The sequence below is a fragment of the Triticum aestivum genome, chromosome 4B (genome assembly GCF_018294505.1).
Source record: "Triticum aestivum cultivar Chinese Spring chromosome 4B, IWGSC CS RefSeq v2.1, whole genome shotgun sequence".
NCBI lineage: Eukaryota > Viridiplantae > Streptophyta > Magnoliopsida > Poales > Poaceae > Triticum > Triticum aestivum.
Window position 1 is genome coordinate 630,041,013 of NC_057804.1, and position 16,150 is coordinate 630,057,162.

General features: G+C 40.9%; 2 protein-coding genes across 4 annotated transcripts; one reads left to right on the forward strand and one right to left on the reverse strand.

Annotated features, from left to right (window-relative positions):
* The first annotated feature begins 6,905 nt into the window (after positions 1-6,905).
* LOC123089482 (uncharacterized) lies at positions 6,906-9,536 on the forward strand. 3 transcript variants are annotated; one of them, XR_006442300.1, is made up of 6 exons: positions 6,906-6,986; positions 7,105-7,227; positions 7,333-7,452; positions 7,533-7,654; positions 7,894-8,009; positions 8,173-8,262. XR_006442300.1 is itself a non-coding variant. In XM_044511155.1 (6 exons), the coding sequence occupies exons 1-5, from the start codon at positions 6,911-6,913 to the stop codon at positions 8,007-8,009; spliced, it is 717 nt and encodes a 238-aa protein (XP_044367090.1). In that variant the 5' UTR covers positions 6,906-6,910; the 3' UTR covers positions 8,173-8,262. The 3 variants fall into 3 exon arrangements, 1 of the variants encoding a protein (XP_044367090.1); XM_044511155.1 differs by having other exon boundaries at positions 7,734-8,009; XR_006442301.1 differs by lacking the exon at positions 6,906-6,986 and adding an exon at positions 9,401-9,536 and having other exon boundaries at positions 7,016-7,227; positions 7,734-8,009; positions 8,173-8,303.
* Positions 9,537-12,461: 2,925 nt separating this feature from the next.
* On the reverse strand, positions 12,462-15,931 carry LOC123089484 (uncharacterized). The gene is made up of 4 exons (XM_044511156.1): positions 14,712-15,931; positions 14,430-14,613; positions 14,265-14,333; positions 12,462-12,658 (listed from the first exon to the last, which is right to left on the reverse strand). Exons 1-4 carry the CDS (start codon positions 14,948-14,950, stop codon positions 12,641-12,643), a joined length of 510 nt encoding a protein of 169 aa, XP_044367091.1. The 5' UTR covers positions 14,951-15,931; the 3' UTR covers positions 12,462-12,640.
* Between the last annotated feature and the right edge of the window lie 219 nt (positions 15,932-16,150).

Here is a 16,150-nt window from a genome sequence, read left to right on the forward strand (position 1 = left end):
CCTTGGCATTGATTCCCGTGGGAACTCAGGCGATGAGGGCAACGAAGCAGCCATCTCGCTGACTCGGCGGGCCCGCGGCTGTTTCACGCCAAAACACTCGCCCCCGGGCGCCCGAGCGCGTCGGGTTCGGCCTAGGTCCGCCAACTGATTTCGGCCCAAGCCGGCGAAAAACGGGCTCCTCGGGGTGCGACTGGGTCATTTTTTCGACGCTGACGCAAAAATTCGCCTGGGGAGGCCGTGTTGGGGGCGCGGCTGGAGATGCTCTTAGGCTCTTTTCACTCCTTATTCCTTCATCCATCGTGATCTCACCCAAAACTTGAAAACTTCAATCACACAAAACTTAACAAAACCTTCGTGAGATCCGTCAGTATAATAAAGCAAATCACCACTCTAAGTACTATTGCAAACCCATTCATATTTCATTATTGCATTATATCTACTGTATTCCAACTTTACCATGGCTTATACCCCCCGATACAATCCATAGATTCATCAAAATAAGCACACAACACAATGAAAATAGAATATATCAAAAGCAGAATAGTCTGTAGTAATCTGGACTTCGACCATACTTATGTAACTCCAAAAATTCTGAAAAATTAGGACAACTTAGAAAATCTGTATATCAATCTTGTGTAAAACCTTCAGAATTTTTCGTCGCTTCTATGATTTATGAAAATGATTTTACTGGACGCAAAAGTTTCTGTTTTCCAACAAGATCAAATCAACTATCACCAAACATAATCCCAAAGGCTTTACTTGGCATAGACACTAACTAAAACATGAAAAACACAATCAAAGCAGTAGCATAATTGTGCAAATACTGAAGAACAGAAAGAAAAACGCAAAAATAAAATTTATTCATTGGGTTGCCTCCCAACAAACGCTATTGTTTTATGCCTCTAGCTAGGCATATAGCATAGATTCAAGTTTTATCCTCTTTCTTCTTATTTTCCATAGATGTGTTCTTGTCAGGAGGTTTTGCAAAAATAACTTGAAACGCATTATCCATAGAAATTTTAGCATTATCAAGTTGCCCATCTACGTATCCCCTTTGATTTCCGGCCACAATCCAAGAATATTGTTGATTAACATCATTGAAAACTTGTTGGATTATATCTAAAATGGGGATTTCCTTTTTAAGGTTCTCATAATTTTTTTGATTATATCCGAGCAAATGTCTCAACATATAATCACTATTATAAAGGATCTCATCTATCACCAGTTTTTCACGGCTCATACCATAAAAATTAAAAATTTCCCTAGCTTCCCATACTATGTACTTAAATTCATTCATAAGAACAAGGGTAGCTAACTTTTTAGCTTTAGGATCCTTTATAACGGGTAGCTCATAAAAAATCTTTCCAAGGTAGGATGGGTACGGATAAATCTATTTTCAAGTTTCAGAACTAGTGCTGAAATAGCTTCCACATAAGACTTAGTTCTTTTAAGTATAGGGGTATCATCAAGAGTCAAATTTCCAACACAATTGAAAAATTCTTGAATATGTTTGTGACGCCCCCGATTCGACAGTACACTAATCATACACGCAAATGTGTATGATCAAGATCAGGGACTCACGGGAAGATATGACAACACGACTCTAGACACAAATTAAAATAATATAAGCTTTATATTACAAGCCAGGGGCCTTGAGGGCTCAAATACAAAAGCTCGATACAGAAGAGTCAGCGAAAGCAACAATATCTAAGTACAGACATAAGTTAAACAAGACTGCCTTAAGAAGGCTAGCACAAAAGCAACAATGATCGAAGAGGAAAGGCCTCTTGCCTGGGACCTCCTAAATACTCCTGGTCATCGGCGGGCTCCACGTAGTAGTAGGCACCCTCGGGGTAGTAGTAGTAGTCGTCGGGGGTGGCATCTTGCTCCTAGGATCCACCATTTGGTTGCAGCAACCGGAAAGAGGAAAGAATGGGGGCAAGGGTAGCAAAGCAACCGTGAGTACACATCCAAAGTACTCGCCAGCATCAGATCTATACTAAGTATGCATTGGTATCAAAGAAAGGTATGTATTTGTGGACTGAACTGCCGAATGCCAGAATAGAGGGGAAGGCCTAGCCTATCAAAGACTAGCATATTCAAGCAGCTCCAAGCATCTTGCAGCATTCAGAAGAGTATAAAATAGCATTTTAATTAACAAGCATGTTGTAACATTAACGCCCAGAGATCCTTTCTCGACTCCCTGCGAGAAAGCAATCCCGGAGCCAATATATCCATGTCATGTCTCAAGTAACCAGTTCTAGTTGTGATAGATCAGGATACAAGTCTGAACGTCCACTACCGTGGACACAATATTCGAATAGATAACTTCCCTGCAGGGGTGCACCACGTTACCCAACACGCTTGATTACTCTGGCCGGACACATTTTTCTGAGTCAATGCCCAGCCTCGGAAGATCAACATGTCGCAGCCCTACCTAGGCTCAGCAAAGAGGTCCCCGCCAGTCTACATTCTAAGCGCTCAGGGGTCTTGGGCCCATCGCCCTTTGCACTCTGGGTCGTTGTGCACAAGGGGATACTAGCACCACCTCTGCCTGGATGGCGCGATCCGGCCCGACCACAATGTTGAACTGGACGTCTAACAAAGCTTCGGCTGATACTGCGACGTCGAGGCCCATAACTACTCTCGCATGGTGGTTAGTGTGTAAAGGCCAAAGGCAAACTCAGAACAAATACCCAAACATGTTAGTGCATTGGGGGCTCGCGGAGACGAGCAGAGACTCACGATAATGTGACCCCGTCGCCCCGTCTCATGGACTTACGGCAATGGCCCAGAATGCTTGGCCGTGCCTCGTAGAAAACTCGCGGGTGCTCTACGGGCCCACCCGACTTTTACATCAGCTCGCGGGTACCCCTCAGGACCGACCCGACTTCAATAATGGTCTCAAGTAAAGTCCGGGTAACCAAGTGTCCAAAACATCAAGGGGGGAAACCCGAGGAATAACCCTCGGTGGATTCCACTCGATGTAATCAGCAAGGTGAACGTGGGAGGAATCACCCTCGAGGTCCACACTTGAGAGGTTGCACGACAGAGTCATATCAGGAGTGGTCAAGGAGGAACCACCCTCGATGACCACGACCGAATAGCTACACTACAGAATTATCATCAGGAGTGCGTTACGAGGTATCACCCTTGGCACTCGATAGTAGCTCTGCAGAGTGGAGCAACAAAAAGGGGTGTGATGCGATGTGAGGTGTAGGGCTCTGGTCGTCGATCACGTTGATCGAGTCATCGATGATGAAGCAAGGACAACAAGGACAAGGTGGGGGTAACTGATGGATCACTAACCAACCTATACTAAGAAATTTAGGATAAGAAGGTTACGAAAGCAGGCTATGCATCACAATAGGAGCAATCAATTACAGTAGCAAAATCCAATGCAAGCATGAGAGAATGGAATGGGCAATATCGAAATGATCAAAGGCGGGCTTGCCTTGAAGCTCCGCTGAAAGGGAAGAAGGGTCGTCGTCGACGCAGTCGATCACACAGGCATCGGCAGTAAATTTTTTTATTTTTTTGGTTTCGGCTTCGGTTCAATGTTCGGCTTGTCAGTTTTTACGCCCACCCTCCCCGAAATTTTCGGTATAGGTATAGATATTAGAATAGACCCAAAAACAACCATATAGGCCCAAAAGCATGAGGGCCCACGGTGGCCGAACGTGCCACGAGCCAGCCCATATACTAAAAGAGCATGGCACAACCCGTTAAGTAAGTAAATGGGGAGCCCCTATTTGACGCTCTTTGCGTCAAAATTGGCGGTGCCACGCACAGGGGCAGCTTGACTGGGCCGGCCCATGAAGCTGCACCGCGGGTCGAAAGAGATGGCAAAAATAAAATGCAGGCACGGCAAGGATTCGAACTGGCGACCAACTGCTTGGGACCGCACAAACTTACCCACTACGCTAGACTAGATTAGCTAGCTGATGAGCAACGCACGAGTTAAAGTACTAACATATGACTTGTGTGTTGTATCGAATAGGAACCAATTACTGTAGCGAACCCGAAATTGGTTGCTATATTGATTTTTTTAAGTGTAATTTCTTATAGCGACAGTTTGCCGCAACAAGCGTCATATAGGATATATTCCGTGTTGGCGTACCTTCTCACCTTACACCCGCTCCTAACAAAAGTCCAGTGCTACGAGAGATCGAACCAGAGACCTCCAGCTTCACGCAATGTTCTGCTAGCCAGAAGAAACAACCACACTGAATGATTAAACAACAACGCAACTCTATAAGAACCAAAAAGCAACGCGGATCCAACATTTTTCTTTTTCTTTTTTCTTTCGTTTTTGATTTTTTTGTTCGAAATTCCAAAACATGCTCTCTACACTGACGCTAGCTCACAAATAAGAGAAAAATGTTACATTTTCAAAAATAATCCGTATATTTCTAAAAATGTTCAGGATTCTAAAAATTGTTCACGTTTAAAGAAATCCGATTTGCTTAAAAAAGAATGTTTTATGAAACATGATCACTTTAAAAAAACAAATTTTGACAAAAACACAAACATTTTCTAAAAATGCGAACAATTTTTGAAAATCACCAAAAAATATGGGAACATATGGACTTTTATTTGAAAACAGGAAAACTATTTTGAAACTCTTAACAAAACTATTAGACAAGAACATTTGTTAAAACTGCCAAACAAAAAAAATAAAATGTGAACATTTTTTGCAAACAGAAACAATTTTAGGAAACACCAAAGTTTTTTGAAAACACGAACATTTTTTTAACTGTGGAACAAATTTGGAAACATGAATAATTTTTTAAGACACGAACATTTTTTAGTACGAGAACAATTTTTGAAATTTGCGAACAATTTTTGGAAACACAAAAGTTTTTTGAAATATGAACATTTTTTAAACCGCAGAACAAACTTGGAAACATGAACAATTTTTGGAAACCCAAACATTTTTCGAAATAGAGAACAATTTTTGGAAAAACAATTTTTTTCTGAAAAGACGAACATTTTTTAAAACTGCAGAATCAATTTGAAAACCTGAACAATGTTTGGAAACATGAACATATTTTGAAACTCCCAATTTTTTGTAAAATACGGATTGTTTTATAAATAATGAAAGATTGTCAAAATACAGGATTTTTTAGAAATAATACGAAAAAGGAAAAGGAAATAAAAAGTAACAGAAAATCAAAATAAACGAAAAATTTTGATTTTTTTTATTTCCGAACAAAAACTGAAAATAGGAACATTTTGTGAAATTTAGGACATATTTTGAACTTTTTGAAATTTCTGAACATATATTGAAAAACGAAAAAAAGGGAAAAAGGTAAATGAAGAAAGTAAAATAAAAGAAAAGATAAACAGGAACAGAAAATGAAGCATAAAAAAGAAAAAACGAAAAAACAAAGTAAAAAAACCGAGAAAACCCGAATGGAAACAGCACAGGAAAAACTCGGTTCAGGGAACCTACTAGAAGATTCACAAAACCGTTGGCTGCACCGTGTAAAGCTTGAAGTGGGTCGGCCCAATTATCGTCGCTCTCGTACTTGCCCCTGTGCAAAACCCAGACAATTCGCCGCAGAGAGCGGCAAATAGGGTTTTCCAAGTAAACCGAAAGTAAATATGCCGTGCCAGGCAAGTTTAGACTTGGGCCGGGCCGGGCCGGCCAGGTGCAGGTGCGGGTCTTCGAGCATTTGAGAGAGAGAGAGAGAGAGATCAATCACCCCCTCCCCCTCCGCCGCCTCCGCCTCCGCCTCGATTTCGACTCCTTTCCTCTCCACTGCCCCTTCTTATACGGGACGTTCATGAGGCGCCCCCGCCCGGATCCAGCCCCCCGCCGTTCTTCTACCAGTGCTGCTGGCGGCGCCCACGCCGCACTCCCGTGCCGCCCGATGCCCGCTGCCACCGGTGGTCAACCAGCCGGAGGAAGGTAACCCCTACCCCCAAACTCTAAATTTCCTAACCCTAAAAGCCTTAATGAAAATTTAGGTGACTTATAAGCTCGGTTATCTTATCGAGCCTTGCCTATAGTTAGGATGGGCAAACTAGCCCAGCCGAGCTAGGGTTTCGAGGCAAGGCATATTATTGGTTTGGTCCCCTTGCTCCCGATGGCAAAGATTTTCATTGTTCTTCGTTTGGATTTTAACTTGACGAGATACATTCATCACTTTGCCATGAGGTTGAGGTTACCAACTTCCCTCGACTGGCTCAATTATTGATTTGCGTATAACAGCTTCCGTATAGACATATCTATGTATCTATTATTCTGCTTATTAAGTGCTTTGAAGTCTTTGATCAAAATATGTGCAGTGCTTAGTACAAGAGAAGAGGGGATTCAAAAAGGAAAAAACATGACAGGCAACAACAGAAATCTGTTTTCTTAACAAAAATCGTAGTACATCAAGTGATTTGATTAGTGTCATTGAATTTTTTTCAAAAGTACAAGTCTCTGATCAAAATATGCACAGTACTGACAAGAGAAGAGGAGATTAAAAAATTGTAGGAAAAAACAGGACACGCAAAGCAGGTCAACAGAAAAATCAGTCATTAGAGCTGATGTTTTAGCTGTAAAAGGAGTATGAAAGCTGCTATGGTCACTGCTAGCTTTTCACTCACCCCCACACTGCCTGCAGCACCTGCACGCCTTGCCATGACGGTTCCTTGCTTTTGGCAGAAAGCTAGCCCATCAAGGCTAGGTGGGCTATTTCTGTTTGGCCAAAGGATGCAAGCAGCCCCTTAGATTTTTGTATTATCTTAATGCCTTATCGCTAGCAAATCTGTTTTCTTGCTGTCATCTCAGCTAGTTTCTCACTCTCTTTTTAGGTTAGTTGAGGTGTTTGATGTCTAATGGTTTTTACAACCATGCTCTACTTGTTGTAAATGACATTGTTTCATCGACTCCAGGGTTGGGAAGATGCAGAAAAGCATGCGCAAGCGAAGAGGCAAGAACATAGGTTGCTTTAACAAAAAGCAAAATGCTAGCAGAACAAAACTTATGCAACGTGAGTCTTCATACTTCTATTGCCCCTGCAAGTATTTTTACACAGCCAAACTGTTGTAGCACTCACAATTGTTTACCTGTACCATGTTTCTTTAATTAACTAGGACCTATCCATCCAGATATTACATTTGAAGATGGATTTGGTAACTTGGTTAAATCCTGTCAAAGTTCCTCGAGTGAACGCACCAAACAGATTGAGTCAGAACTATCAGAAAGTTTTGTCTCCCTTGCTTCATTCGTTGGTAATTAATATTATCATATGCCCATTATTTTCCATTAATTTTCTGAGTACCCCTTCATTGTTGCAACCACTTAATTTTCAACTGACATGTCGTTTCTTTAAACAGATGGTACGCATGTGATTAACTCTTTTGAAGAGGAATTTGAGGACAATACCTGGAGCACACTCAGTGAAAATGTTGCTTTAACTATGTCTGAATGTGTCGTCTCACTTGCTTCATTCAATGGTGATTTTTGTTCGTCGTATTCTCGCTTTTGTTTTTCCTTGTTTCCCCGATTATTATTGACCAAATTATGATGTGTGCAGGAAATTCAAGGTGTTTTGCTTGCACAGGCGTATATATAAACTGTAATCCCGTGAGAATCCTTACTACAGCAAGTTTGGTTAAAACTTCTGGCGATGGAAACAAGATTGATGATAACTTGCGGGTTGGTATTGGCAATGCGCATCATTGTTTGTGCCTTTTGTTTGTCCGTTTATGACACTGGTTTAACCTTATCATTGCAGATTGAAGTGCACCTTAATAATAAACAACATGTCACGGGGACATTGAAACATTATGATCTACGCTATAATGTTGCAGTTGTTGAGATCATGGGTTCCTACAGTTCTTGTGCAGTGGATGTGGAAGAGCGTATTTCTTTCACCCCTAATATTGAGGTTTTAGCTGTAGGGCGTCTCTTTGAACGTCCAAAATTAATGGCCTCAAGAGGGGTGTTAATTGACAGAAAAAGCAAACTTGCTTGCGAAGAGCTTGGGATTTCCACTTGTAAAATCACCTAGGTATATGTATATTTTGCCTGCTTGTATGTTTCGCATGTTGCAAAATAATTATTTGTATTAGAAATATGATCAATGCATCATTGAATCTGTGTATTAATTATGCATTACCATTTTTTTGCATCCCCTTTTTCTGGTGTCACTTATGTCTTTCTTTGTTCTATAGGCTGGGATTGGAGGGCCTCTTATTGATGCTTGTGGGAATTTGATTGGCATGAATTTCTTCCATGATGAAGAAACTCCATACCTACCGAGGGAAAAAATTCAGGAAGTCTTGGGATATTTTGATGAACAATGGTATGTCTTAACATTTTTTGTAATGGTATAATGTTGAGATTTGAGGAAGCTCTTTTTGATGCCCTGAGATTTACATGTTGTACATGGTTTCTGTTCCAACAACATCCGCAGTCTTCACAATTTTCCACGCTCTTTACCATCCCAAGATTCCCAACATTAAGTAGGCATATCTTGCTTGGATATATAGTAGCCCGAAGGCTCAAGTTCTGATCTGCAGCTTACTGAGGCTATGATTCCATGGGCTTATCAATGTTTCTACTCCTATTAGCCTCCTATGTAGGAACTTGAGAACGCAAGAATAGGTAAGAACATGGAATCAGATGCCATGGTTAGTGAAATCCTATGAATCAGATGCTAGAAATCCTACAGGATTAAGTAGTCAAGAATTAATCAATTGAGGTATTTGAGTGATCTACGGAACAAGTCTAGGAAATTTAAGGCCTCTTTTGGTTTAGAGGAATTTTGTAAGAATTCTAAAGGGTAGGAATTTTGTAGGGATTTTTTTTCCTTTGGAGCCCTTTACTTTGTAAGAATAGGTTCCTATTCCTATGTAGGATAGGAATCAGTACTTCACATTTTCAAAGGAAAGAAAACATTACTCTAGACCCAATGAAAATTTTCCTATCCTAGTGACATCTTTCCATAGGAACTGAGATACATGTCATCTCACTTATGATAGTTTGCTTGAATTCAATTACAAGATTGAATAACCAAATGAGGCCTAAATGATGATTAAAGTAGAGGGACCAAGGGGGAGTAATGTTGCTTTGAATGCTTTATAAGGAAATGAAGGAACAATATCTGAAATTTTAGAGCTCATTCCGAAAATCCATAGTGCTTAATTTGAAAACCCCATAAGGTTTTCTATGATACTTTTGTTAATGCTATATGTTCCCACGGGCCTAGAGCTGTGAGCTTAAAACCAAGACAATGTTTTTTTCCCTCAAAAAGAAAAAACTTCCTACTCTACAGTATGGTTTGTTCGGAGACGTGTACTTTTTTGTGATAACATTAAGACCCCATTAAGTCGACCCCTCGTTGATTAATCTGATTCAGTTATTGATATTAACATTATTTTTTTCTTTTTGATTTTGTAGCATGTCGAATGACAGTTGGTCTGAACCAAGTGATCGTTATTATATACCAGCTTTCTACTCTATACCGTATGGTTTGTTCGGAGATGAGTACTTTGATAACAAAAAGGATGCATATTCTCCGTCTCCGGTTTTGTGTTGAGACTATTTGTTGGTTGTTGTCGCCCCACTCTATGAAGTATGGACCCCGCTTGTTTTTTCTTTTTGCTTGTTAGTCCTTGTGAAGTCGAGACTGCTACATATTCTGAGACATTTGCACTTAATTGTAGCCTATGTGCTTAAAGAATCCTAAGCTAAATCCTTGTTTAGTTATGTGTTCATTTCTGCCAATCCCATTGTATCTCAGATACACATTGTTGTCCCATACTACAAACAAAATAGTCAGCACAGAAAAGTGCTTGGAGTAAAATTTAGGGCAGCAAAAAGTGATTTTCTTTTTGGCACCAAAAAGTTCTACATCTTCAACAGCTGCCCTAAAGTAAATTTCTTTGGAAAATGATTAAAAACAACTACTGATCTTTTCCTCTCCAACCTCACGTGGCTCACGTCAGGCTTCCTACCACTCCCCCAACCGTATCTTCTCTCTAAGGAAGAAGCTCCTCCACCGATAATTCAATCTGGAGAGAGCGGCGATTTGGTGCCTGGACTCAGAGGACATGAACAGTACCATGATTTGGACGGGGGAGAAGTTCAATTTTATTTTGTGGTGTAATGGAGAATAAAACTGTTTTCCTTTCTTTTGGACCATTTCTTTGTTTGTGCGAGAGAATCTCGCACCCTATTTGCAATCAATGCAGATTAATACCGAAAGTACCCTTGTGCACCCGAGCTCAGATGCACCCTCGTAAACAGTAAAATCAAAAAAAAGTTAAAAAACAAGAAAGTCTGAAACTTTTTGGAGACAAACTTTGACGAATTCTGAATATGCGTGCTAAATTTCATGAAGAAACAACATTCCGAAAATGCTTCCGTAAAAAAACAAAATTGACACTTCATGTTCCCGTTTACGGTAGCATTTTTTTTACGGTAGCATTTTTTGGAATGTTTCTTAGCACGCATGTTTAGAACTCCTCAAAGTTTGTCTTCAAAAATTTCAGTTGTTTCTTATTGTTCACGAGGGTGCATATGAGCTCGGGTGCAGAAACTTCATGTTTGCATGTGTCAGCATTGTGGGCTATGGCTATTCATGAGTGACACATTACCGGAGGTCTGGGGACCTAATTAATCACAAGTGCCATAAAAATGAGTGTTGTGTCTGCAAGCACTGCAATGAACACTGGCTACCAAAAACCATCGAATCGGGAAACATTGAACTCCATGACCCCCTTGAGGCTTGAGCACCCCGATCCAGAACTCTCCCCCCAAAAAGTCGACATGCTAATGTATGAAGAAGGTGAAGAGACGTCAGCTCATTCGGTAATACCCAAATAAACAAAAGACGCGAGATCAAATAGTGTCGAGATGATAACCTGCGAGTCCCCGTCTATGCTTTTCCACTGGCCACAGCTTGAAGACGGGCTACAGTGCGTCAGTGGCTGCGGGCGCACTGTGAGCTGTGCGTGCTGTCTTTTTACAAGGAACCCCTGCCCTTTAATTAAATGTCGCAAAAATCCCCTAGAAGTGTATATCCCTCTGATGGCTAATTCCCCTAATTCCCAAAATAAAAGGGTCTATGTTGTCTTTGAAACCCCAACAAAAGCAGCAGTTCATTCATGAACTATAATGCAGCAGAAGTTCATTCATGAACTAACACTATATGTGATCTATAAGTGCAAATCAAAGGGAGAGGAAATCATGAAGATCATCTGCAGCAATATTCAGTGATCTATATGACTATATTGCAGAAATGTTCAGATGACTATGTTGCACCAATATTCGGTGATCTGTACTATTCAATACAACAAAATATCAGTTAACTATGAAGAACAACTTAGTTATCTACTTTACATACACTGCACACAGTCCTACATCTCTAATGCATTGCACTTGCACACACTCAGCACATATATCAGTTCAGTGCAGCGCACACATTCAGTACATCACCTATCATGAAAATTCAGTTAACTATACAATCAGGTGTCACCAAAATTCAGTTAACTTCATCTGTACCCAAAATTCAGTTACAAATCTTTCTAATTTTTCAGTTCGAACAATCTCCAGATTTGAGCAGAAATGACGAACAAGGCAAATGATCACATCTGAGCAATATTATAGGATAATTTGTTGCGCACACAAGCATAACCAACTACTTTGACAGGAAGAGGCGCCTACTTCCAAAACCCCCAAATAAACCCTAGCAAAACTCAGGAACAATGTGCCCATATCTACTCCGCAACAGTCCACATACACAATATCTCGCATGACATGGACGAAAGATGAAGATCAAGCACGCCAGAAAATTACTCTCACTCCGGCAAACCCTACACGATGTCATGGACGAGGAAGAGATACTCATCATGCATGAAAACAGGGAGGGTGTGAGTTACCATACGAAGGAGTTGCTTCGTCTGTAAGACGACGACGCGGGTCGTCCATCGCCTCCGACGCCGATTGCGGTGCCACAGGACCTCCGCCATCGCAGCCTCGGATTGATCGCGAATCGTGCGAAAGAGAAAGCAGAGACGAGGAAACAAAGCGGCGGGGAGTTAGAATGAAAGGCCACAGCCTTCGAGGTACCTATGCGCAAACATAACACACAATCACTTCTCGCTGTTGGAGGGACTTCTTGGGATAATTAATTGAATCCCAAGTGGTTTTATACAAAATAACCACAACACCCAGCTTTGCCCACGCTCACACCCACTGACATGTGGGACATACGCCAGCTTTCAAGCCACCCACGCGGCGGCGTACGAGCGAAGGCACCGTATATACACCATTTGGACAAGTTATGGCACCACTTTTACATATTTTGCAACTTGAGGCACTAAACTGAACGCGCCGAACAAGTTTAGGCACTTGTGGTGTATTTACCTCTAGATAAAACAATACCATGCATGTCGAATTATCGGTCCAGCACATTCTTTTTCAATCCCATCCAGCAAAGCCATTGATCATGGTTGCAAGAAATAATACTAGGTACAGACAAAAAATATATATATAATGAAATAGATGGTTGTCGATAGAATGCAGTATCATAAATATCTGAGTAGACAAGCATGCTAAGGAATAACTGATTTAAGCTGCGCCACCCTCTCCATTCATTGTCTCATCTAGAACTCCTGCTTTTTGGCGTTTTGCTCTTCACTCTTCAGGCTGTACCTACAATTTTCAAAGAGAAGTGTAAGCATGATTTCCTCTTGCTATTCATTTCATCTGATCTCTTTGTGGATCCAAAGCAGACACCAGATAGTGATTGGTATGGCGGCAGAAACTAAGCAAGAAATAGCAAGCCCAAGTGCATATGAAGTGTTATGTGGTAAGGGTGCTTATTATTATGACAACCAAAAATAAAGTCAAAACCACTGTCATAGGCTCCTAGCACACCGACAGTGAGAATTTTTTGAAGGGGTAGCCTCGCAGTAAGATGCAAGAAAATAGATTATTTTCAGAGCTCCCTCCTCACTCACTCAAGAAAATAGTCTACAATATGGACTCCCTGCATGTTTGGGGGAAGCAGGATAGATATGATGTCACTGTAGCTGGACGCTGGCCAACAAGTAGTAGCACTACACCTTACTCTCCCTTCTACATATGTCTCTTCTGCACCTCCTGCCTTAGCCTTGGAAGCAGCACTTAACAAGATTTGAACCAAATGCTCCTTTAGCCTTCGCAATTTCAGTGAGAAATTTCTACTTCTGATTGTGTTCTTGCATAATTAGCTAGAGTGTGGACTAGCCAATTCTTTGGTTCTTTGCAAATTATTATGAGGGCTGTATCTAGCTAGGTCTACATGAAAATTTTGATCTACTTGTGATGGTGTTGTTCGATTAGCTAATTTCAGAGATTCTTTGTGTGACGAGTACCAGAATCGATGCACTCTAGCTAGCTGCAGCAGTACTAGAATCAATGCACCAATGTAAAAAAAGCTACCCCCTCCATCCCTAACTACATGGCGCCCTCGTTTTCCATGACTAAACTTTGACCGTAACTTTAACCCATTATATATTAAGTATCTATGTCATAAAAAGTATAGCACTGGAAACTACATATTAATACGAATTTAACAGTATAATCTTTGTGACATTATAGCCTATGTTTTGTTGGTCAAATATCTGCATGCCAAGTAAATAGAGACGGAGGGAGTAAACCACATAACCAAAGGAACAAAGGTGGACAAGTGTGGTTCCTGACTAATCAAAAATCAAGATGCAAACAGATAATTAACTGCAAGTTCCTCCGAAAACATAGCATATATTTTTCACACGCAGCTACACGACATAATTAGCATTTCCATCAATGCAGAACATGGTACCTGATGATAGTCTATCTATGACACAACTACAAACGTCTCCAGGACCTAGTTCACGCAGTCTTTCATTTTCCTATAAGCCCTTAATAGCCTATTTGGAGATGATAAGCACCAAGCCATCTCCTCCATGTAATGATTTGTTAAAAGTGTTTTCTATTTATGCTCAAACTCTAAAAAAGTCAAAACCTAACCTTCCATCTGTCCAATCAATCAACATCCTGACACGAAAATTCCAGCCACCGAATACAAAAGAAATGGAAATCAGTAGCAATGCCTAATAAAACCTGATCCACAGAGGAGCTCAGGATAGAGCCCCATAACAAACCATGCTACATGAGTGTACTCGCAGCCTAAACCCTAGCTCAAAGCGTCACAAAGCAAGCTTCGGTCGATTGAAGGAGAGAGATGTCAAAATCGAACAGAAACAAATAGGAGGGAGAGATAGGGGAATCATACCATCGCTGAAGCTGGCGCCTTGGCATTTCCTGCTGATGCCCGTACTTCTTCAAAAAACTTCTCGAGTGTCTGCAAACAAAGAGAACCACAATGTGAAATTGAGAAATATATTTGTATTAGAAATAAATAAGGGTAAGTGTAAACAATGTTATTCGTATTACATACCTTAGTTTTGTATATCCTCATCAGATTCTGTTTTATTTGGGTCACAGTGAGAGCAATGGATGGGCCTTGTATGTTCAGAATACATAGGCCGACAAGTTTACCCTTTCCAGAAAAAACAGGTGCACCTTGGCCAGTGTGCAAGCTTTGAGCACAATTATGGACAAAATTGACTTCCTCTGTATCCCTGGACCAAGAAATACATTTATAAATTGGAAACACAAAAGGATCCACAAAACATTTTAGGAGAAAACAACATGAAACTTTTTAAGAAAAGAAACTTACATGACATGACCATCTGTGAGGTCAAAGGACAGCTTAGTAAGTCCAAATGTTAAGTCACAAAGATAAACTACATCAAACAATTCAACTTCTTCACCAAATTCAACAGCTTCCACCTTCTTGATATCATATGGTAACTGGTTGTGATAAAGATAGAACCCAGCCAAAGTTCCAATTGATAAAATAAAGTCTTCGGCTTTAATGTTAATACTTTCCATCACGATTAATTGTGTAAATTCCATGTTTTTCTATTAAAGAACTTTTCACTACCACGAAGCAGAAGTCTGGTGCCGCCACAACAATTGTACCAATCATGGGGAAGTATTTTCTTTTATTTTCATCTTCCGGAGTTGGATCAGGGCAATCACCATTTATTTCGACCACCGTTTTAGTAAGCCGTGTATGAAGTTCCAATTGTTTGCGTTCACCAGACATCTCGGCCCTACAAGTAAATTCACAGCAGAAGCTTAGATGTAACAGCAAACATCAAAACTAATGGTCTATTGTGGTTTTCCATTTCTTCTTTGCATAAACAGCTTAGTGTGATATGAATCAACAGAAATGTAATTTTATGAAAGAATAGCATCACCATTGGTACTAAACTTTCCGCGCAAATGCAACCAGCTAAGAGTATAACATCATTGGTAAAAAATTACATATAATCAATCATCACATATACTCCCTCCGTTCCTAAATATTTGTCTTTTTAGAGATTTCAAATGACTACCACATACGGATGTATATAGAAATATTTTAGAGTGTAGATTCACTAATTTTGCTCCGTATGTAGTCACTTTTTGAAATCACTAGAAAGACAAATATTTAGGAACGGAGGGAGTACATAAGATCATGCACACATGCATTCCCACCTCCATATAATCTCAGATCTATACATGGTTTCATCACATGAACAGAAAAAAAAAACGTAAAAGACATCTAGTAGAGAACGGGAGGGATGAGCGCTCCGTAGACCGCTGTGCAAGGGCGGAGGAGCACAGGCTCGGGATCACGGCGTGGAGGTCGACAAGTTCCCAGGGGCGGAGGACGATGGACTGTAAGAGTACGGCGTCGACGTGGACTAGGGGCGAAGGAGCAGGTCAGGCGCCGGGGTAGGACGCGCCTGACGACGCCGGCGGCGGCAAACCCTAGGCTGTTCGGGAGAGCTCGCCCCGGAAGAGAGATTTGCTCAGGGACTTTTTTTTTAAGCAACGCGCAGGGATTGATTGGCGTCCTCCCTGCAAACTGCCTCGATAGTGTTTGGTTGGGGGCGCGGCTATGTGCAGCCCGCAGCGGTTCGTTTCGCGGGCCCGCAGCTGGGCCAGCCCAGTGACCGCGCCTGCTGACGTCACACTGATGTTATACATGTGTTTCCTTTTTTCATCACATTTTTGTTTTATTTTTTACATTTATTATTTAATATAATTTTATTTCTAAAGTATTTT